The following is a 23,258-nucleotide window of genomic DNA, read 5'->3' on the forward strand; positions in this document are numbered from 1 at the left end:
AAGTGGGATCTTACCTAAGCCCACCACCCTACCTCTTGGGTGATGAGGCAGGCCTCTAGCAAGCTGGAATAATCCCAGGGAGATGAGATGATGGGGAGGAAAAGCCAGCCATGACTCTGGATTTGGCTGAGGGCCTTTTGGGTGGGAACAGGAAAGGAAAGGCAGACCTGCCCTCACGGGGCTCATGAAGTTCCATCTGGGTGTGGGCAGAGGGGAGGTTGGGCCGCTGACCACAGGCAGACCTGGGTCAGGATGCACGCTGAATAGCTCCCAGGCTTCTCTGGATTATATTTTGTTTGTTGATTAAAAAGCGCACAGTCTGATCAGAAATAAGCAAAACCTGCCACCCAATCTGTGTGGCTGTGAGACGTAAGAGATTAACACGACACCTGCTGGGAGCCTACCCCTCCCCCCTCCCCCCATGTGCTCTGTGCAGCAGGCGCAGGGCTGTCACAAAGGAGGCTGCAGCACACGCTTAAAAAAGGGCACACGAGCGCATGACATCATTCGGAAAACTCTGCATCCTGCTCAGCGAGGGAGCATTTCCTGTGAGGGATGCACTGCCGGCCGGGCGAGACCAGAATCCCCTGGGTGGAGACTAATATAGTGCATGATGCACTCGACAAGGTCTCACAAGGAACCCGCTGGGTGTCAGCTAATCTCCTGGCCTTACTGAGTGCCTACTCTGCGCCGGTCACGTGCTAAGGGTGAGGGAAAATTACATACAAGAGGGAAGTGAGAGGAAGGTGTGGGGTCAAGTCACAGAATTCAAATCCTGCCTCAGCACTCTGAGCCAGGAGATCCTAGCCAAGGCTCCACATCTCTTGGGGTCCCGATTTTCTCATTTTGCAGTAAGATGATAATCCCACTTACCCCACATTTACTTGTGAAGAGGGCAATACACCTGATGGTATGAGCATGGGATCCAGGATGTGCTTTGTTAAGTTCCAGGAGACACTTACTCTAGGGCAGGTATGTGGAACAATTCACAAAGTGAGTGGCAATTCTGGGAGGTGGGATTTTATCCTGGAGGCGATGGGGAACCATGGAAGGTTTCAGAGCAGAGCAGGGACCCAAGACCCCATCAGAGAAAGGAGATGACCATCTCGGTCAAGAGGATGGAGACAACACTGACCAGAATGTTGCGGAGAAGCAGGGGGGCAAGGGGCAGCAGGGATGGGACTCGAATGCTGATTAAAGCTGGGAACTCTCTGGGGGAAACCCAAATCAAGAGTGCCAAGGTCTTGCCCAACTAAGATCAAGCAGATGTGGGGCAAAAAGATCATTCCTGCTATAAACTAAAGCTAATAGGCAGCAGGATTTAGCATGTGTATGTGTTAGTTAGTTGTGCCCAACTCTTTGCAACCCCATGGACTGTAGCCTCTGTCCATGGAATTCTCCAGGCCAGAGTACTGGAGTGGGGAGCTATTCTTTTCTTCAGGGGATCTTCCCAATCCAGGGATCGAACCCAGGTCCTGTATGGCAGGCAGATTCTTTACCACCTGAGCTTCCAGGGATGTGGGGCAAAAACATCACTCCTGCTATAAAATAAAGCTAATATGCAATCAGGCAGGAGGGTTTAATATACATTTAGCTTTTTAAAAGCTCACTTGCTGCATGATGAAACTAGAAAGGAGGATACAAAAGTAAGCAGAACACCATGTGGACGATCCCACTGTCCTTCCTACTAGCCATCCGAAGGCAGGCAGGTGATACAGAGGAGAGAGAGGAAGCACAGGGCCAGGAGTCAGGAGAGGTGGGCTTTAATCCTGGCCGGACAGACTTGACAGCGGCCTCGGCCTTCTATGAGCATCGACAGTGACTCCGTGAACTGGTCACTGAGACTGAGCTTTGCTCCCTGAGGACTTACATTTGCTTCTCCAGTGGCACAGCAGGATCCACTCTCTCTCCCAGGATCCCACAGAACTCAGGGCTCCCATGTTTGATGGGCTTGAAGCCCCCTCCGGGAGCTCGAAGCTGGCGCCGCCGGTCCCGGGAAGGTGAGGGGGATGACTGCCGCTTCTCGCTGCCATTAAACTGGGCTGTGGGGGAGAGAGAAAGAGCACGGTTACCTGGTTACCCAGAGCTCAGCCCAACAAGTCACTGGCGGCACATAGTGGGGCCAGGAAATCAGCATGGTTGGTTGATGATTTACAATTTGCAGGCAGAAGAGCTCCAGGCAATGAACAGACATGGCTCAAAAGTTGTGGGCTTCCCAAACCAGGATGTGAGGAGCCATCACAATCAGATGGTGCAATCGAGGGGCTGGTTGAATCTCCAGAGGCCACTGAGCTCAGCCTTATCCCCAAAGGAACCCTCCCGCAACCTCCATCAAAGGGGCCATGGTACTCCCAGAGGGGGCTCTGCTCCCTAGACAGTTGTCAGGGGCAAAGTTTTTCTTTTTTTTGTGCCAAAAACCTGCCTCCAAGTGGCTCCTCTCCTCCTCCATTCTCCTACCTTCCCCCCTGACACAGGGCTGCACTGGCCACATCTGCCCCCTTCCTCCTGGGACAACCAGAGAGTTCCAGTCGAGGGGTGTGTTGCATCACAGCTGTCTGCTCCTCTATACTCACCCCACCATGTGGGCCCTCCACACAGCCAGCCCCGTCCTGGACTAGCCCCCAGGTGAGGCTGGAGTAGTGCCCAGCACAGTGGGATGGGCCCTCCAATGTGCCTTCTTTCCAGCCCTGGACCTGCAGGAGCATCCCTTCACCCCATGGGCTGGGGAGGTACCTTTGGAGGGCAGGACCCTGGAGACACCCCACAAAGAGTGGAAAATACTGAGCTAAAACTGGAGTTACCAGGACATCCCTGGTGGCCCAGTGGTTAAGAATTCACCTTCCAATGCAGGGGATGCAGGTTTGATCCCTAGTCAGGGAACTAAGCTTCCCACATTCCTCGGGGCAACTAAGCCTGCATTCTGCAACTACTGAGCCCATGTGCTCTGGAGCCCTTGTGCCACAATGAAAGATCCTGCATACCGCAACTAAATAAATATTTAAAAACCAACAAAATTGGAGTTGCCAGAAGTGTTGGTAGAGACCAGCAGTCCACCTTGCAAGTCATGTCTATGGGCTTCCGGTTGCCTCATCTGAAAACTAGGGATGATGACCGTACCCAACTCGTGGGGCTGTTGTGAGGAGTCTGCCAGGGGATGAACAGCCATCTTAGCAGAGCGCCTGGTGTGTAGCTAGTCTGTGCTCAGTAAATGCTATCATAAAGGGTTGTTTTCATTACTATTATCATGCCTACTCAATATGGACACATACTAAGTACTTCACAGAAGCCTCCGAACTGCCCTAAGTCCCCCTCTGAAGTTGGCCATGACCTGCTGTGTGCCTTGGCTAAGCCACTCCACTTCTCTGAAGCCCTATTTCTTATCATACTGACTGCTGTGGGAATCAGATGAGGGATTACATTTGATTGGCCCAACATATACTGAGTGCTGAGTAAACTGGGCCAGGGCCTGCGGAACCGTGTACCCAAGGCCACGTCCAGCTACAGGCCCACAGACACACAATGCTGGAAATCTCCCCAGCCCCACCCAGCAAGCACGGACGTGGCGAGTCATCCTCCGACCCCAGCTACACAGCAATCAACCTCATGTTCACGGAAGGTGGTGGGAAACTCCTGCCCTGACGGTGGTGATGTGCGGTCTATGGACCACTGAGGATGGTGAATGAACTCGTTGTGCGTCTCAGCCACGGAGCCAGATCATCCATCAGGGCAGCGAAGCATTTCCATCCCTCTGAGACAGGCTGCTCTATTAATCACTACAGAAAACAGCTGGGAGGGGGGTTCCTGCCAACGGAAGGCTCGAGACAGGTTGGACCCACGTGTTTGGTCACTCTCGTGACTGCAGCAGGGTCTGGCAGGCTGTCCCTTCTAGACTCCTGTTCACGTGGGCCAGGCTTAGTTCACAGTTGGGGAAAACAGCACTGAGCAAAACAGAAATCCCCACTTCTGGAGTTCAGGGTCTGAGAGACAACAAGTAAAGTAAGTCAGATCCACAACATACCGGCTGGGGCTAAGTGCTCAGGAGAAAAGGAAAGCAGGACAAGGCAGGCCTCTCAAAGCACAGCATCTGAACAAATGCCTGGAGGAAGGGGGCAGAGCAGCGTGGACGTCTGGGGGAAGGACATTCTGGGGAGAAGGAAGAACAGATTCAAGGCCCTTGACTTTAGGAATGGGCTGAGGGTGACTGAGAAACAACACAGCCCAGGGCAACTGGAGTGGATTGAACTGGGTGGGATTTGAGGCCCAGGGGAGTGGGAAGGAGCAGGACCACATGGTTGGGGGTTTTGTGGACCCTGAGAAGGACTTTGGTTTTATTCTGAGAAAAATGAAGAGCCATTCTGACTTCTGATGGGGAAAGCTTTCGACCTGGTACTCTTTAACAGGACTGCTGGGCTGAAAAGGGACAGAGAATGTGGGTCTATGGGAACTCTCCATAATTTCATCTCTATTTTGCTGTGAACCTAAGACTACTCTTAAAAAAACAAAAGTTTGTTAAAAAGAGAGAGAGAGTGAGATGGACGAGGAGCAAAGCCAAGCAGTGAGTAAACTCCTGTAGGATGGGCTGGCATTGGAGAGGTGGATGGAAGTGACTGAGAATCGGACTTGTATATGTCTTCAGAATGGAGGGAGAGAGAGACAGAGGGTCAAGGTCACTACTGGCTTTAGGCCTGAGCATTGGAGGATGGGGCTGGCAAGTCCAGGTGAAGAAGGCTCACAGAAAACCCTAAGCTCTGTGAGAAAACACGACAGAGGCCAAGCCCCAACCTCCAGACGCCCACAGCCTACGATGCCAGGACTGGGGCAGAGTGAGGACCCGCCTGGAGGCTCCCTGCCCTCTTCTCTGGCTACAGTTCTGTCCTGTGTCCAACCACGGGGACAGACAGCCAGGTGGCAATGACCTCAAGGCCCTTTTAGGGGACAGGTCCTGCGGTTGGATATCTGAGAAACAAACATCCTCCTCCATCCAGCTGATGAGCTGAGCTTTCACAGTGGTGATAAAGGGGTGATGTTCAGAGCGGGGGCCCCCACACACATGTCACCACGGGCCTTCCCCCGGCTTCCCAGTAGCCCAGCTCCCCAGTCAGAGCTTGCAGGGAGCCACACCAGCCCTCAGGGCAACCGATCAAATGGGGTACCGTCCTGGGAGGGGGTGTGAGAGAGAGGTAAAGCAAGTTCTGACCTGAGCCACCTAACTTGCAAAGCCCTGGATGGGTGACGTTGGGCAGGGGCAAGCACTGGGATCAGGTAGACAGATGAGGGTCTGGTCACCTTTCTAAAGAGCTGGGACTTGATCCTATGAGTGGGTTGAATCAAGGAATGCCATCCTTCAGACTGGGCTTTAAAGACCTCTCTGACTGCTGATGGAGAGAGGGTTGAAGGGTGACCCTGGAGGCAGAGAGATAGGGAAGGTGATGGAGGCTGAATCCCTCAGTGATGACAGGGACATTGGAGATGACTCCAACAGGACTTGACTACTCACGGGGCAAGTTGGGGAAGACTCCTGTGCAATACCGCACTGCGATGGAGATCGGGGCACAGTGGGAGGTGGGGTCAGGGAGAACGGGACCAGTGTGCACTTTCCCATGAAGCCTCCCATCTGCTAACTTTCTGGTTTGGAGGAATGGAGAGAATGGAGACAGGGACAGTGCAGCAGGCCTCTGGCCCCAAGTGGTGAACGGTGCCCCAGGGGTAGCAGAGTGGGGGTGTGGGAAGGGGTAGGTGGGAGACAAGGTTCTAGGCTTAGTTCTGCCAGAGGCAGATAAGAGTGAGGGACTAGATGAACTGTAAGGCACTTTCACCCAGGACAATCTGGGTGCTCCACTGGCTAAATCGGAATCTGGGAATTTCTGCCAGTATAAAATCCTACTACACACCTCCTGGCCCAGAAGGTAAGAAGAGAGGCATGGAGCATGCAACATGATCATGGAAGGAACGCAGGTTCTCAAGACCAACAACCTGGCAACCTATCTAGTCTCAGGTCTCATCATGCCGCCCTCCAGGCTGTGTTCTTTGTGTGAATCATTAGAACTCTTGCCTTTCTCCTCATCCACCTGACTGACTCCACTTGTTCTTTAGGAGTCACCTCTTCCAGGAAGCCCTCCCTGGCTTCACCCCCTTCCCAGACTCACCTTGATCTCAGCCTCAGTTCAGTTCAGTAGCTCAGTTGTGTCTGACTATTTGTGACCCCATGGACTGCAACATGCCAGGCTTTCCTATGTATCACCAACTCCTGGAGCTTATTCAAACTCATGTCCATTGAGTCGGTGATGCCATCCAACCCTCTCATCCTCTATTGACCCCTTCTCCGGGCTTCAATCTTTCCCGGCATCAGGGTCTTTTCCAATGAGTCAGTTCTTTGCATCAGGTGGCCAAAATATTGGGAGGTTCAACTTCAGCATCAGTGCCTCCAACGAATGTTCAGGACTGATTTCCTTTAGGATCAACTGGTTGGATCTCCTTGCAGTACAAGAGACTCTCAAGAGTCTTCTCCAACACCACAGTTCAAAAGCATCAATTCTTCGGTGCTCAGCTTTCTTTATAGTCCAACTCTCACATCCATTTATGACTACTGGAAAAACCATAGCTTTGACTAGATGGACCTTTGTTGGCAAAGTAATGTCTCTGCTTTTTAATATGCTGTCTAGGTTGGTCATAGCTTTTCTTCCAAGGAAAAAGTGTCTTTTAATTTCATGTCTGCAGTGATTTGGGAGCCCAAGAAAATAAAGTCTCTCACTGCCATTGTTTCCCCATCTATTTGCCATAAAGTGATGGGACCGAATGCCGTGATCTTAGTTTTCTGATCTCAGCCTATGGTACCCTAATGGCCAGTTTCTTTGTTTGGCTCCCCATGAGCCCCTCAAGAGCAGGGGCTACACCATATTTTCCCCCATTCCCCCAGCCTTAGTACCTGACCACAACATAATAGGTGCTCAAAGAATGACTGAATGAAGAAACTTAATGAGCTGCTGTTTCATTTTACTGGGGAAAAATATCAGTTTTCATACCAGATAAATTGGATAAAACCTAATAACGGCCCAGTCAACACTGCTATTCCCCACTGAATTAATTTATACATTCGCTTGCAAGCTTAATAATATAGGCATATATTTTAGAGGGAACAGGTGGTGATGAATGACAGGCTTAATTAGGCAAATCATTCCACCTAAAATAAAAATATACAAACTCCAAGCGCAGTGATTCAGCAGCACAAGGGAAAAAAAAATGTTAAGAACAAAAGCTCCAAACACAACTGCTTTCATTCCTTCTAATTAAGTTTCTCTTTAATCTGCAATTTTAAAAGGCAATTCTTTTAATTTAGTGATTTTCTGTAAAAGATAAAGGAAGACACAGCCCTCAAAAGAATATCTGCATTTAGAGAAAAAATATACCACCCCTGTCCATTGTTAGAATGACAGTATCTAATTAATTCCACCTATAGGCAATTAGAAACGGAAGTCAGGGTTCTGCTGGAGGGAGGGGAGACTCAGGCGGGCAGGACCAGGCCTCTGGAGCCCTTCGTATTTGGTGCGATGACGGGACCAGAGCCCTGGTGGCAGTGGGAGAGGTGGTCCAGTTAACGGCTCCACCAGCCTCTGTCTCCAAGGCAGGTGAGGTGGCCCTTCATGATGCCCTAGATGTCCTTCCAAAGCTCTGATCTGATGAGATCTTTAAGACCCAGCTCAGATCTCCTGGGAGGCCTTTCCTCCACCCAGGTTAGCCTTTGCTGTTGGTGGTCCCCTTCCTACTTGTATTATAGATGTTATATCAATTAGTCCTGAAGTTGGGTCAGTGTTAACAAGCACCCATGCTAGCTCTAACCCTCACGACAACCCTGCCATCCTATGGGTGAAGGGAGGGGGTTACCATCTGGGTCTCAGAGCAAAGTGACAGGGCCGGCCAGGCAGGCATTACATTTCCCTCATTTAGTCTTTGAAATGACCACCAACTGTATGATGTCTAGAAGCTTCCAAGGTCTGGCACAAAAGCCTGCCTTCCACAAAACCTCCCCATCCCGCCTTCTGAGAACTTCCCTCCTCCAGTACAGCTCACAGCACTCCACCCTTCTCTTGTAGTTCAGCAAGCCCCCAGCCACTCCTCCCCTGGCAGCCCATGGGGTTCTCTGGGGGACAATACCTATGACTTATTTTCCTCTCCAATATCTTGTCAGCCCCTAAACTGAATACAGTGCTTGGCACAGAGGTGGTACTTAGTAAATGTTTGCTTAGATGAAATAAATATGTTCCTTCTAGATCTGGCTCCTTCCTGTTTATCATTCAGGGCTAGCCAAAGAGATCAGGTTCCCAAATTCCCATAAGCCTGTAAAGCACAGCTCTCTGGGTCCAGAAACCCTTGCTAGCTCCTAGGTCCCCAGGACAGGAAAGGACAGAGAACTCACTCTGGTGCTTGAGGCCCTTGGTGACTTGGTGACAACCCTTCCGGGTTTCACACCCACCCCTCGGCTCCGGTCACAAAGAATAGCTGGTCCCCCATCCCTCATCTCCCTGCTTCCAGGCTTCTGCTCTGCTGTGTCTGCCCTGGAGAATCCCTTTCTTCACTATCTCTGAGTGCAAAAATCCTAGCCATTTTTCAAAGTTCAGCTTTAATGCTGCCTCCTGGGGGCAACTTTTGTCAAGACCACCCAAGGTGGAAGGCTTCCCCTATGGCGCTAGTGGTAAAGAACTTGCCTGCCAATGAAGGAGACAAAAGCAACATGGGTTCGATCCCTGGGTGGGGAAGATCCCCTGGAGGAGGGCATGGCAACCCACTCCAGCATTCTTGCCTGGAGAGTCCCATGGACAGAGGAGCCTGGTGTCACAAAGAGTCAGACAGGACTGAAGCAACGTACACGTACGCATGCCCCGGGAGAAAGGAATGCCTTTCTCCTTTCCTGAACCCCGCCTCCCTGTCTAAGGCATTGTCTGATATGATGCAGTCCATATGATACATACATAGGTGTCTTCTCAGAACCAGATGGAGATGAGGCCTCGTGCCTTAGCCTCTCCTGAAGTTCTCTGTGCCTGACACGCAGTCCATGGGCTGCAACAAGGCCAGAGGACAGAAGAACCGCAGCAGCTCAGCGTCATGGAGAGGGTATGGACTCTGCAGTTAGGAAGATCCAGCTTTGAATCTTGCCTCTGCCACTACTGTGTGACTTTGCGTAAGTTTTCAAACTTCTCTGAGCCTTAGCTGCCACTTCTATAAAACAGGGCTGACAAGGCCTATACCATAAAGGATTATGGAGGTGATTAGTAAGAGAGGACATACCAAAGCCCAGGCAGGGCCCCTGTACATGGTGGTCCCTTCTCCCCATGGCCACATCCATGCTCAGAGCAGCTCCTTTTCATTTACTCAGGAGGATTGAGTGCCTTGTATCAGAAACCACTTTCTCCAGCCTGCGCTGAAATTCTTAAGGTGGAGGCTCCAAGAAGACAAGACATGTTCTGTTTTTTTAAAGCTGAATTCCCAGTGCCTAGGATAGTGCCTGATGTCAATGCTTAGACTCTATTGAGTGAATGAATCTCCACCCAAATTTATGGTCAGCAGGTCCAAAAAAAAACCTCATTCATCAATCAAGAAAGGAAACTTAGGAGCTGGACTCCCTCCTCAAATCATTTTAAAATAGTTTTGAAAAATGACTTGACCTTTACTGAGCGCTTCCTGTTCACAGGCAGGCATATGTGAGGACCTGATGTGACATTCTCTGACCCTCACAACAAAATAAGGAGGTTGGTGGGATTTTATGTTTTTATGAACGGGGCCTGGACCGGGCAAGTAGACTGCCCAGCAGAGAGGAGCAGGCCATCATGCCAGGCAGGGGGCGCCAGCCCCCAGCCCCTGACGCTCTGCTTTGGGATGAAAGCCTGGGCAGCCTCCCCTCACCTAGGGGTGCTCTAGGAGTGCCTTTCTCTAGGCCAGGCAGGGAGAGAAGACTTGACAGCCTGCCAAACATCCCTGAGTCCTCCGGGCTGACCATGAGTATGGATGTTGGCCCCTAAGGATGATTCACAGGGAATTGGAAGGAAGTGAAGGGGACCTAGGGCCTTGGGTCCCCAGGTGGGGCCTGTGGATCAGTGGCTGCATCTTTTTGGCTGGCCTCCGGCCTCCCCAGTTCTCTAGCACAGGACAGAGTCCCTTACGCAGGGGCAACAAGGATTAGAGAACTGAAAACAAAACTCTGTGCACAGAGCTTTCAGGTGCTGAAGAGGCCTTTTAAGGCCCCATGAGGATGAGGAGGGAACAAATACGGGGCTGACAGGAGAGGCCTGACGGTGTTCCAGGTCTGGTGTTTGTTCATGGATATCCTATTACTTTGAAAACACAAGGGCAGAGAGACCAGAACGAAGGTGCACGCAGCACCCTTTCCACACAGTCTAGGGTGCTGATTCCTGCACACTGCTGGCCTTGGCTCTGGCCGGTTTTTGGTAGAGGGCACAGGTGTGGAGTGGGGAGGGCAGGGGTGAAGAGGCATATAAGGGGCTGCAGCCCAGGCAGTCGTGAGCCCCCAAGAGGGGGCAAGGAGGGAGACCCTGCATTGATTTGGGGAGGTGGGGCCCCCATGACCAGAGTCTATGGAAGCTTTCATGACAATGCACAAGCGCTCCTACTTGACTAAAACTCTGTTCCCAACAATGGTCCTCTGCTGCTTCAACTTTCTAAACATATGTTCTGCATCATCTCGCTTGTTCCTCATAGACAAGCATTAGAATTTCCATCTTACAGGTGGAGAAACTAAGGCCCAGAGAGATGAAGCCCCCTTCTCCCCTGCAGTTCAAGAGCAGGCCTCACTCTCTCCTCTCCCCAGGGAGTGAAGGCTGTACCTGCAGATAGGTTGTGAGACAATGGGCAGCTCAGCACATGTTTGGCTGGCTCTTTTAGGATCACCAATAACAGGCCTCTGTGTTCCCCTCACAGGTACATGCAGGCCCCAGGACACCGTGCTGCCATATCTCAAGGGCAGTGCCTGAGAACAGAAGTTCCTCATTATAAGAGGGGGTAGTGGTGACTTCCCGAGAAGCAGGGCATGGGGAAGCCGGTGAGGTAGGCGCCTGGAAGCCGCCTGGGCTCCAGGAATGCCATCTGGGTTCCAGGAATGCTGTCCATGCATGTACACCCAAGCCTGGACTGGGGAAGGAGGGCCTGGCACGAGTGAGCATGCCTTTATCCTCCTAGTCTGCACCCCAAAAGGGAAACATGGATGTGGCTGCCCGGTGCAAAGACCCCACCCCGAGGGCTGCTGCTTGGCTGCAGGAAAAGTAGGGATAAATCCTGATGAAAATGACAAAATGACCTAAATGCAGAGGCCTTTACAGCTGCCAAAGCAAGCCATCTCCACCATCATAACTCATTTTAGAAATGAGAAATGACCAGCTGCGAAAGGGACTGTTCCATGTCAACAGCTAGACTTGAACTTGGAATCCTAGGGGCCTCTAACAAGTTCAGCACAAATCCTATCTACAGTGTAACAGGTTCTCAAAAACAGTAGTGATGATAAAGATACCAAAAGCCAGCGTCCACCGAACACTCACTGTGCCCCCGACTTCTGGCACCGATTCAAATTACCACCTGGTTTTACAGATGACGAAACAGGCCGTTTGACCCAGGTCACCCTGCTAGCAAGTGACAGCCCAGGGGCTTAAATCTAGACCCTGCAGCTCTGCTAGCTCTGGGCTGGGCTCCCTGTCAGATGGAGAATGCCCACTCAGATCTAATGCAGTGTGTCTCCTAACACTTTCACCTGCAGACACCCAGAGACACTTAGAATCAGTCCTGGGGCCTGGGAGAGGGACTTCCCCCATCCACAAGCCTCAGAGGATGTGCAGGAAGCAGGCTGGGCACGTGTAGAAACGAGTCTTCCCTCCCAGGAACCCCCAAACCTCAACCCAGCTGCTCATTATGTTTCTGCTGCTGCCTATCCATAGATGGAATTACAGGAGAGGAACGACAGGAGGGGACAGGTGCCTGGCTCTCAGGGCCCTGCTTGCCACCTACTGGCACACCAGTCTCCCCACCCACAACCTGGCAGGCAGATTCGCGGGCCAATCCTCCAACATTCAGGGACACACTCTCGGCTTCTAGTTCAGACCAAGGGCAGCAACCACAGCCATCACCAGCCACTCACAAATGCCCCTATTTTGTGCAGGCCCCTCTTCCTCATTTGAAGAGAAAACAGGTGTACAGCTTGAAAAAGTGATGTGAAAACATACCATCTCTGTCTGAGCAGGCTGTGTGATACCCCTCAAGAGAACTTGGGGTTGGTTTTCCTGAGACCTAATTTACTCAATAATTTAATAAATACTTGTGTGTTCGTTACCTGCCAGGCACTGATCTAAGGTGGGGACCTATGTGTCAACAAGGCCCGCTGAGTCTCTGACCTCACAGAACTTAAAACCTCTATCCACATGAAGACCTCTGTCTTGCCAAGCAGAAGAGAGAGCAAAGACATTCTACTAAACCTTTGGGGTTTTTTCCACACAGGAGACAAAGGCACTTGAAGAAGAAACATTTCTATCAACATAATTAGCAGGCAAGCCAAAGCTATGAAACACCAGTGTTTTTCTTTTCTTTTTTTTTTAAGGTTACTAAATGAATTCATTCATATGTCAAACAGAAAAACCAACTGGAAAAACCTGTCCCTCGGTAACATATCAGCCAAAGGAAGTGAGTGATCCCAGTTCTCTGTTTAAACCCTCCCCCTCCTCTCTGCAGACCTGCTGTTCACACGTGTTAAACATTAATTACAACTGTTACTCATTACATAGCATAAAGCTCGGAGTACCAACACAATTGTTAATTTCCTCCCAGGCCCAAGGCATTCTGGGAAGCTGAGCAGGGGGCAGGAAGCATTGCTGGAGCCCCACTGGGGCCAATGGTGAGGAGGTGGCATGCGCAGGGTGCACCAGGTGAGGGTGGCAGATTCCCCGTGGACTCTTCTGCCGAGGCTGAGCCTGTTTATTCTAAGCACATGAGCATGAGTCACAGGCTTGGTGGGAATAGCGAGCCTGGAGCAGGTGCTGACGCAATCACTGTCAGCACCACCACCTTCGGAGCTCTTGTGCTTCACGGTGACAAGTTACCAGCCCAGTACGGAGTGGGTGCAGCGGCTTCTGCCTTAAGAAAAGCCACCTCACCCCAGCACAGGTAAAGGGAAGGTTCAGACCTGCTCGTGACATACTCACAATGTCAATGCAGCAGTGGGGAGAGTGCCTGACTCGACTTCATTAGCTGCGTGGACAGGCTGCTCACCGTCTCTGAGCCCGAATGGTGCCATCTGTGTGATGACAGTGAAACCACACCATCCCTTCCCTTGCAGGACTTCATAGGGTTAACCCACACCAGCCTCGTAACCGGGGCTCACTGTCTATTAACTTCCTGCCCCTCCTCCATCACCCCCTTACCTTCATGAGATTATCTTAAATTAGCCAACTGAGCTGGCTTAGGGATGACTCACAGATGTTTAGGAAATAGACATACCTGGGACCTTACTTTCCCCTTCCTCTGCCCTTTGAGCCTCACTTGATGAGGCTGGGAAAATGTCAAAACTCAAGAGGGTGCCTGCCAAAGGGGTGACCAACACAGCAATAGCACCCCTTCAGCTGACAGTGACAAGGGAGTACCTGGCTGTTCCAGAATAAACCAGTGCACATCCACAGAGGATGTGGAGGGAGCACAGAGGGGCCCCAGCCCAAACTGGGACGCGGGTGGGGAAGGGAGTCATGTCAAGGGAGGCTTCCTGGGGGAGGTGGCACTGACACACCAAGCCAAGCTGTGATACCCCTTTCCTACCCCCTCCCTGAGCCCAGCGCCTAACATATAGTAAGTACCGAGTGTGCTGTAGGTTCTCAAAGTGGGGTCCCCAGATCAGCAGCCTCAGCAACACCTGGGATCCTGTTTGAGAGGCAGATTCTCCAGCCTCATCCCTGGAACCTACTGGATCAGGAGCTCTGGGGGTGGGACCCTGTAATCTGTTTGACGCTTCTTGCCGGTGACTCTGCCACATGCTCTGAGCAAACCAACCAACGAACGAACATGTCACAGCTAGAATCGAGAGGGGTTTGGGGGAGACTGGCAGTGGGGACCCTCTCATACCTGGGGACCAGTGGTCTAGTCCTCAGGAGGGACTGAATAAAGGATGGAAGAACTGGGTGGTTCACGGTGAGAACTGTTGCTGGAATCGAGAAGGGAGTATCTCCTACAGAAGTGTTGTTTTCCACACTATCCATACCTCTCATTGCCTGCAGTAACTGGGAATGAATTTCATAAATGGGCCCTCTGTGCCCCCAAAGTAGCTTTTTATGCAGTACTGTTTTAATATATAAAATTAAATTTTACTGAATACAGCAAGCCTTCCCTGAGCACCAGTAACCATTCTCTCAGGCATGACCCTTTAGAGTTTATGAAGTCTTTTCAGCCAATCTTCTCCCTTGATCACCACAGAGATCCAGCGTGATAGTTTGTGACAATCCCTGTTTTACAGACGGGAAAACCGAAGCTCAGGAGGCTGAGAGCCTGTCTGAGATCCCACAGCTGGTGAGTGGTGGAGCTGGCATGTAAACTTGGGATTGTCTGACTCCTACTACTGTCCCAGTGGCTCCTGACACCAAGACACTGTGTTGAGCTTTCAAGGGCAGAGAAATTGGCCAAGGAGCTTAGTAAGGAAGACAGATAAGTACTCAAAATAAGTATATTCAGCATTGAGTCATGTCTGTCTTCTCTTTTCGCTAGAAGGCAGGCCCATTGCTGGCTGAAACCAGGACATTGCTTTAAAAGTAACTTCAATGGGGACAAATCTCCAGACAGTGAGTTAAAAACAAAATGCCTCTGTTTCTCTGAAAGATCTTTTTTTTTTTATTTGACTGTGCCAGGTCTTAGCTGCAGCACGTGGATCTTTGATTTTCATTGTGGCATGCAAAATCTTTAGTTGTGGCAAATGGGATCTAGCTCCCTGACCAGGGATCAAACTGGGGCCCCCTGAATTGGGAGCAGGAAGTTTTACCCACTGGACCACCATGGTAGTCCCTCTCTGAAATATCTTAAGGGTGCCCTTCACCCACTCTCTTGCTGCCCAGCACCTTTAGTAAGCACTCTGATCACTTGCTTCTTCTCGGAGGCAACGGCAATCATTAAAAAAGTAGCTTTTAACTGAACCCACTGAATTAAAAAGAAATGTTGATCCATCCTCTGTGTATGGCCCAATTGGCTCTGCCATGAGGTCTCCAGCAGTTCCTGTTCCCTCCCTGGGCCTCAGTTTCCTTGGCTGGACAAGGAGTGGGATGCCGTGGTATGGGGACCCCTCCCTGTGCAGAGCGGGGGCAGAGGATGACCAACCCATGGGATGGCTCTGGTCATCCCCGTGCAGTCACGAACCTTCTAGAACTTGGGCTGTCACAGGCTCCTCAGCTGGAACCATTTCGAGTGGAAACCTACACCCCAGGCACATATCCTACTCGCTGTAGACACAAGGAGAAATTGGTGATGTTGCCAACAAGGTCATATAGTCAAAGCTATGATTTTTCCAGTAGTCATAAATGAATGTGAGAGTTGGACCATTAAAGAAAGCCGAGCGCTAAAGAATTGATGCTTTTCAACTGTGGTGTTGGAGAAGACACTTGAGCGTCCCTTGGACAGCAAGGAGATCAAACCACTCAATCCTAAAGGAAATCAGTCTTGAATATTCATTGGAAGGACTGATGCTGAAGCTGAAACTCCAAAACTTTGGCCACCTGATGCGAAGAACTGACTCATTTGAAAAAACCCTGATGCTGGGAAAGATTGAAGGTAGGAGGAGAAGGGGACGACAGAGGATGAAATGGTTGGATGGCATCACCAACTTGATGGACGTGAGTTTGAGCAAACTCCAGGAGATGGTTAAGGACAGGGAAGCCTGGTGTGCTGCAGTCCATGGGGTTGGAAAGAGTGGGACACAACTGAGGGACTGAACAACAACCCAGGGGCTCTGGGAGGATGAGGGCTCTAGCACATTACATGCAGTATCTTGCGTGGTGTCAGAGAATTGAGACATCAACAGGGTAAGGGCTTGGATTCTAAGTGGGACTTTATAGGTTCAAATTCTGGCTCTGCAGCTGACTAGCTATAGGATCCTGGGCAACTGTTTCTTCTCTTTGGACTTCAATTTCTGTATCTGTAAAAGGACAAAACTAAGATCCCAGGAGGTGGTTGGGAGGATGAAATGAGATAATACACGCAAAAGTGTTCTGTAAATACCAGCACTACCAGTACAGTGCTCTGTAAGCCTCACCAGGACCCTCTGCAGCAGACACGTTTCCCCAGAGAGAGCACGGAGGCCCCAGGAGAGGTTCTATCCCTGTCCTTCCAGGGGCCCCCACAGATGTGGAGACTCCACATCCATGCCCCTCCCGCCCCCCAGAGCCCAAGTCTGCTTCTCTAGGTTACCCACCCAGTCCTCAGCCCTCTCCCCGTGTGGCCACCTCCTGGGTAGGCTCTGTCCATCTTACAAAGCCCAGGGGCTGGTCAGACCATCTGCACCAAGCTGTGCCACCCGAGACAGCATGGAATCACTCAGGGTACTTCTCTTGCCCCACGCTGGGCAGGGAGTTGCATCAGTGAGGGGTTGGACCTGCTGCCTATAAAGTCTCTGGGGGGTGAGTCAAAGCAGCGGGGGGAACCGAGTCCAGCCAGCTCTGAAGGCAGGGGAGTCTGCTGGGTGGGCAGGGGGCTGACAGCCTGATTGTAAAACTGATAAGGCATCCGTTTTAGAGGTTGGGATCAACCCCCAACCTCAGGCCAGGCATGTATGCTGAGACTCCGGTGCTGGGTGCATGGGGGCAGGGATCCTGGCTGAGGCTATCAGCAGCTTCCCATAGGGAGGGCAGGCAGGAAACCTCCTTCACCTGCTATAGAACTCTGAGCGAAGGGAAGACTATCATTCCCAGGAAGTGAGGACCACCTCAAACCCTGCAATAGCTGTTTTCACGACAACCAGGAAGTGATAATCGAGACTTCCCGAAAGGCTGCCCTGGCTGAGAAGGCCACCTTCTGTGGGAAATGCCGAAGCACCCCTTACAAGAGCCTCCTTTCATGACTGCAATGCAGGACAGCACTGTGAAGGGCAGAAAGCACTTTTGCTTCATAGACTGAATCACAGAGGTAGTTCAAAGGGCTCCCCTTCCCTCAGCCTCCGGCCAGCATGCTGGAGTCCTGATGAAATGAAGCATGGAAGGAGCCTTGAAGTGGGGGGTTGCAGGCAAAGCCCTCCTGATACCAATGCGGCCTCACTCAAGCTTCTGCTGGCCAATCTCAGTGACAGGAAGCTCATGATACACTTTCAGGTGTATCTGAAATTCTTACCACTCCCCGGGACCGTATATCCCTATGGCTCCTCCTTGGTAGGCCCACCTCTGCCCTTTGGGGGTGCCCATACTGTACACCTTTGGAAATCTGAAAACACTGCCCGGGTTCCTTCATGCAAGCTAAACAGGCAGAATCAGAATATAAGGGATGGAAAGAGATGATGACAGTTTTGCCCAGTGGATTTTTAGCCCAGTTGCAGATCCTGTCCCCAGGCTCCTGGGGCCCATCACAGCACCCAAGGGCCCAGAGAACTGGGCGGGGCACTTCAAACAGGGGTTGTGAAAAGGAGGACGAGGCCCAGCTCAGCACTGCCTTGCTCCCTGACACCACCAATGACGTGCTAAAGCATGTGCTGCACACTCTACTCATTCAGGCAGGAGATGGGAGCCACCTTTGTTCCTGAGCAGCCACCCTTCCTGGTTTAGAAATGGGACTCTGGCAGCACTTCAGCAACCCAGTCGAGCTGTTTCCACTCGTTCTGGTTACCCGAGAGGTGGTGCATCCACTTCACTCCACCTACACGGTGGGCTAGGAAACAGGAGGGTGCTCCTCACCTGACAACTTCTGTCTAGATGTGGGGAGGGGATCTGGTCAAAGACTCAAGACTGGTGCTCACAGCATCCCTTCAGCCAAGGGAAACAACTTCCTTCTATGCCCCAGAAATCAGAACTGAGCCAAAAGCTTCTTGGGGAAAGCACAATCAGTATCCAGGGCTTCCCTGGGGGCTAAGCAGTAAATCCACCTGCAATGCAGGAGATTCGATCCCTGGGTCGAATCCTGGGTCGGGAAGATCCCCTGGAGCAGGGCATGGCAACTCACTCCAGTATTCTTGCCTGGAGAAGCCCATGGACAGAGGAGTCTGGTGGGCTACAGTCCATGGGGTCTCAAAGAGTCAGACATGACTGAGTGCCTTAGCACACACCCACAATGAGTATCCACTCCAGAGCAGGACACACAGTTGATGAGGTAAGTGACTTGATGAGACACAGGTGGGGACAGGATTCTGCATCTGCCTCCTAACAGCAGCCTAAGAAGTTGACCTACAATGACACATGTGATAGCAACTCAGCAACAGAAAACCAAATCCAGAATGGAGACCTGTGGCCCAGAAACTTATGTGGGGACCAGTTCTGAGACCTTGTGATCCTTTGTGAAATGTATAGTAGTTCTAAAACCAGCTTTGGGCAGAATTGGGCAAGTTCTGGCCTGAGAGCCTTCTGAAGAGATGATGTCGTGTGGGGTAAGTGCTTTTCATTTTAACAAGCCTGAGAATCCCCTGGGGGTCTTTTGAAACTTATTGACTCTGCAGGTCTGGGGGCTTCCCTGATGACTCAGATGGTAAAGAATGTGCTTCCAAAACAGGAGACCCAGGTTTGATCCCTGGGTTGGGAAGGCCTCCTGGAGAAGTGAATGGCTACCTACTGCAGTATTCTTTCTTGGAGAATCCCATGTACAGAGGAGCCTAGCAGCTACAGTCCATAAGGTTGCAAAGAGTCAGACATGACTGAGCGACTAACACTTTCACTTTCTGCAGGTCTGGTCTGGGGCCTGAGACTCTGCATTTCTCACCAGTTCCCAGGTGATGTGATGCTTCTGGTCCAGGGACCACATTTTGAGCAGTAAAGCACCAGACTAGACCAAAACATCAGAGGTAACATGACCTGCAAGGTGGTCAGTCCAGGAGAGGGTGAGATGCCACAGCTGCCTGCAGTGTCATCTCTTGCCATGGCCCCTTGGTGTCTAGAACAGTTGTTACATGAAACGTTTAGCCCTTTAATCAAACTGGTGTTTGCGAAGAGCCACCTCTGGAACAGCATCAGTCCCATTCTAGCTTCTCCCACACCCAGGATCAACCATGCCAGGGGACAGTCCTTGGCTTTCACTGTGCCCAGAGTAGGAAAGGCTGTGAAATGCACTGGAGAGATGTGAGGTGACCAAAGACCTTTCAGTTACCCAATTACTCTCAGCCCTGGCTTTTGGCTGGCACACACCACCTGCCAGACGGGCCCAGCACCCATAGCACTGACTATATGGTGAAAGAACTGCCCCACCAGGGTCACGAGCAGGAAGCTCTGCAGGCCTAGAGAGGCAGCAAGGAAGCCCGTGGGATGCGTGGATGTGCCAGGAGGGCTCAGAGTGATGGCAAAGGAAGTGCAAGACTTTCCCAGATAGGACACAGCTGGGAAGGGCACTTAGCAGAAGGCAGAGATTGCACAGAGTGCTACATCCAGGGAACTGAGCCATACATGCTAGAGTAGTCAGAACCTCAACTGAGGGAATCAAGACAAGTGGAGGGCAGAAGCCTCACTTCTGAGCCCCAGAAAGGGAGGAAGGGTCCAGTTGTGCTTGAAAATGGGAGATTCTAAACAAAATGAATGTTAAGAATAAAAACTCTTCCTTTATGACCTTCAATGTGATAAGAGTTAGTCACTCCATGTTTCTTTGTTCATATGCCAAAACTCTTAGAAGCATAGAAATTTTTTGCATCTGACTTTCCCCTTTTAACATTAAACATAAGCATTTTCCGAGGCTGCTATACATAATATACTCTTGTCAACGTCACTTTGTAGTGGCTACTCAATATTCCATTTAATCAATGCCCAATGCCGAACATCCAGGTCGTTCCCCATCTCTCATGATCATCATGCCTTTTTCTGTGCTTTCGATCATAAGTTTGGATCCTAAGGACTGAGATTAGGATCAAAGGGTGTGAACATAGCTGAAGACAGGTGACACATATGACATACTGCTTTTCAGAAGGCTGTGGGAGCAGAGAGGCACCTGAATCATTCAAGGGGCTCCGGGCCAGGGGCGAGGTCAGCCCCTGAGGTCAGGACGTGCCCACAGCCTGTGCTCTGTGAACGGGCTTGTGCTGAATGAAGCTGGAACAGGAAATGCAGTGGCCCTGGATGTATGCAGGCCGTCGTAGCTGCACGACAGACTGATTTTCTTCTAGTCTTTAAAATTTCCTTCCAAAATCTTGGCTTCAGTGAACTAGAGCATTACCAACAGGACCAAGACAGAGTCAGACAATGAGATCATCTGGGCTGTCTAGATCCTGGCCTCCAGGATCTTCCTCATCTTTAAAGGGCCCAGCTGCACTAGAAACCCTGTGGCTTACCTGAGCAGGCAGGGACCCATGCATTTACTCCCTTTACACAGGTGAGTGCCATGCAGGTGAGCAGCCTCCTCTGAGTGGGGCCGCTGGCTCCTTACCTGCCAGAGCTGGGATAGTGACCCGGTTCCACTCCCATGGCTGATCGTACTCGTCAGCGGGCCTGTCGTCATCCTGGGGCAGCTTGCTCTCCCGCAGCCGGGGGCTGATCGTGCTCTCTGAGTCCGAGTCCACGCTTTGGCCCTCGGGTTCATAAGGGGTGTCGTATAACTGGATGCCTTTGTGCTGCGACCGGACGCTTTCCTGCCTCTGAAATTCTGCAGTCGAAAAGGAAGGAAGCAGAAATGTAAAGTGTGCACAGCACATGCCTCCTCACCTGGGATCTGCCGGATGATACACATGGGAATTCAGAGCCACCAGCCAGGGAGATGGGGACTGCACAGAACAGACCCCTCATTGCATTTAACCGCTGCCCTCCCCTTGAGGGCAGTGTCTCTGCTTCATGGCTCAAGGCTTCCTCACAAAGATATCAGGTTCTGGACCAAACAACAGAACCAGAATGCTCCCTGTCACTATCCGCTATCTTCAAGGGCAGAGTCCACACACGAGTGTGATGTCCTGGGTGTGTTCCAACACCAGCCCAGGACACACAGAGCTCTCAGCAACCCCCCGCTTACAGATGGGGGGGTGGTCTTCCCACTAGGGCAGCTCCCTGGTCTCTGGACTTATCATTCTCCGCCTATAAGATGAGGAAAATGAAAGTGAAAGTCGCTCTGTTGTGTCTGACTTTTTGAAACCCCATGGACTATACAGTTCATAGGATTCTCCAGGCCAGAATCCTGAAGTGGGTAGCATTTTCCTTCTCCAGGGGGTCTTCCCGACCTAGGAATTGAACCAGGGTCTCCTGCATGGCATAGGCGGATTCTTTACCAGCTGAACTACCAGGGATAAGATGAGGAGACTGGGCCAAATGGCCCTCAAGTTTCCACACAGCTCACATATCCATTTACAGACCTGCGAAGCCAAGAACCACCTCCAGAGAACCCAGGGTCGCTGATTTCTCCCCTACAAAGCCCCATGAGTGACCCTTTCCCTGCATTTCTACTTCCCTCAGGGCCTGCCTGTCTCCTAACATGCTGAATACAGCCAAGACACTGGAGAGCAGAGGTCCAGTTTCACTTCTGAATAAGGAAGGAAAGCTCTTAATCTTCTGGAGAGGATGCCAGGGCCCGGCTCCAGTGTGGGCTGAGCAGCGGCCGCCCATCGAGATGAGGCCTCACACAGGGCACGATCCTTTCAGTGACTGCTGACTCCTGAGAGGACAGTGGCAGCTGAATGAAAAATGCCAGGATGCTATACTCAGGCTCCTCCTCATCAAAAAAGGGGGCATTTTTCTGGCTTTGATAATAAACACCCCCTGTGTGCAGGGGGACAGGAGGGGTTGCTGAGGCTGCTCTCGGCAAGCAGAGAGGTTTGCTAATTTAGGCAAACCTAAATTAGCATAATACTGTTTTCAGGAAGGGGTCTCCTGCAGGGCCAGCGAGGGATGAGGCAGGAGAGATGACATTTGAACTGACAGCTCTGACAAGTGGAGGGATAGGACGAGGGACAGGATTCCCTGTGCTAGGACCAGGGCAAGCCCAGGCAGCACAGCTGGAGAAAAGGTGCTCACTACCCACTTTCTTGTTTTATTTGTAAGATATATATATATAGCATTTGCCATTTAACCATTCTTAAGTGTGCAACTCAGTGATATGAAGTACATTCACACTGTCATGCAGCTATCACCACCATCCATCTCCAGAACTTTCTCATCATCCTAAACTGAAACTGTCCCCCACTAACCCCTCCATTCCCCCTCCCCCAGCCCCTGGCAACCATCATTCCCCTTTCTGTCTCTGTGAATCTGACTACCTGGGTACCTCATACAGTGGAGTCATATAAGGTACTTGGCTGGGGACACTTGGTCTTCTTTGACAGTCTTATTTCACTTACCACAATGACACATTGTAGCATGTGTCAGAAGTCCATTTCTTTTTAAGGCTGAATAATAGTGCATTATATGTCTGTTTGGGGCTTCCCAGGGGGCACTAGTGGTAAAGAACCCGCCTGCCAATGCAGGAGACTACGAGAGATGGCAGTTCAATCCCTGGGTCAGGGAGATCCCCTGGAGCAGGGTATGGCAACTCACTGCAGTATTTTTGCCTGAAGAATCCCATGACAGAGGAGCCTGATGGGCTACAGTCTGTGGGATCGCAAAGAGTCAGACATGACTAAAGTAACTTAGCATTCATGCAAATGTTTATTTACTGCCTACTTCTGCTGGAGCACCAGGTCCAAGGAGGTGGGAAGAGGGGAGATAGGGCTTGACACAGAAGTGGTGAGGGTTTTGAGAGTGAGCCGTTCAAATGGAGTTATGAGGCGTTCTCCAAATCAGAATTCCAGCACCACAGGGACACAACAGGAACCCATGGGAGTCACACATCTTGAAGAGCAGTTGACAAAACACATAGATGATGTCAGCCCTTCCTAGGAACAGCATTCTTTAGACTAGGCTTCATGATTCAATACCAGCTCATAGGGCCGACAAAAACTCCACCCTGTGCATAGCACCCGATACAACAGAAACTAACTGATGCTGGGCAGTGACCTTTAGTGTTTTAAATTAAACAGCGCTATGGTGATATCTTTCAGTGTCACATCTTCTGGCCTTTTAATACTCATAAAGAAAGCTGAGCACTGGAAAATTGATGCTTTTGAACTGTGGTGTTGGAGAAAACTCTTGAGAGTCCCTTGG

At 51.0% G+C, this 23,258-nt stretch overlaps 1 protein-coding gene across 2 annotated transcripts in view; it reads right to left on the bottom strand.

Annotated features, from left to right (window-relative positions):
* The window catches only part of SHB (SH2 domain containing adaptor protein B), a 138,950-nt gene that overhangs the window by 29,774 nt on the left and 85,918 nt on the right, over positions 1–23,258 (bottom strand). For both annotated transcript variants that reach the window (XM_086415963.1, XM_086415964.1), the window contains exons 3-4: positions 20,563–20,778; positions 1,871–2,042 (exon numbers count right to left, since the gene is read on the bottom strand). In XM_086415963.1, the coding sequence (XP_086272089.1) occupies positions 1,871–2,042; positions 20,563–20,778 (388 nt within the window). The remainder of the gene's footprint in view (positions 1–1,870; positions 2,043–20,562; positions 20,779–23,258) is intronic.

Source organism: Bos grunniens, chromosome 8, assembly GCF_055505025.1.
Source record: "Bos grunniens cultivar Pamir isolate PY7600 chromosome 8, Bosgru_T2T1.0, whole genome shotgun sequence".
NCBI lineage: Eukaryota > Metazoa > Chordata > Mammalia > Artiodactyla > Bovidae > Bos > Bos grunniens.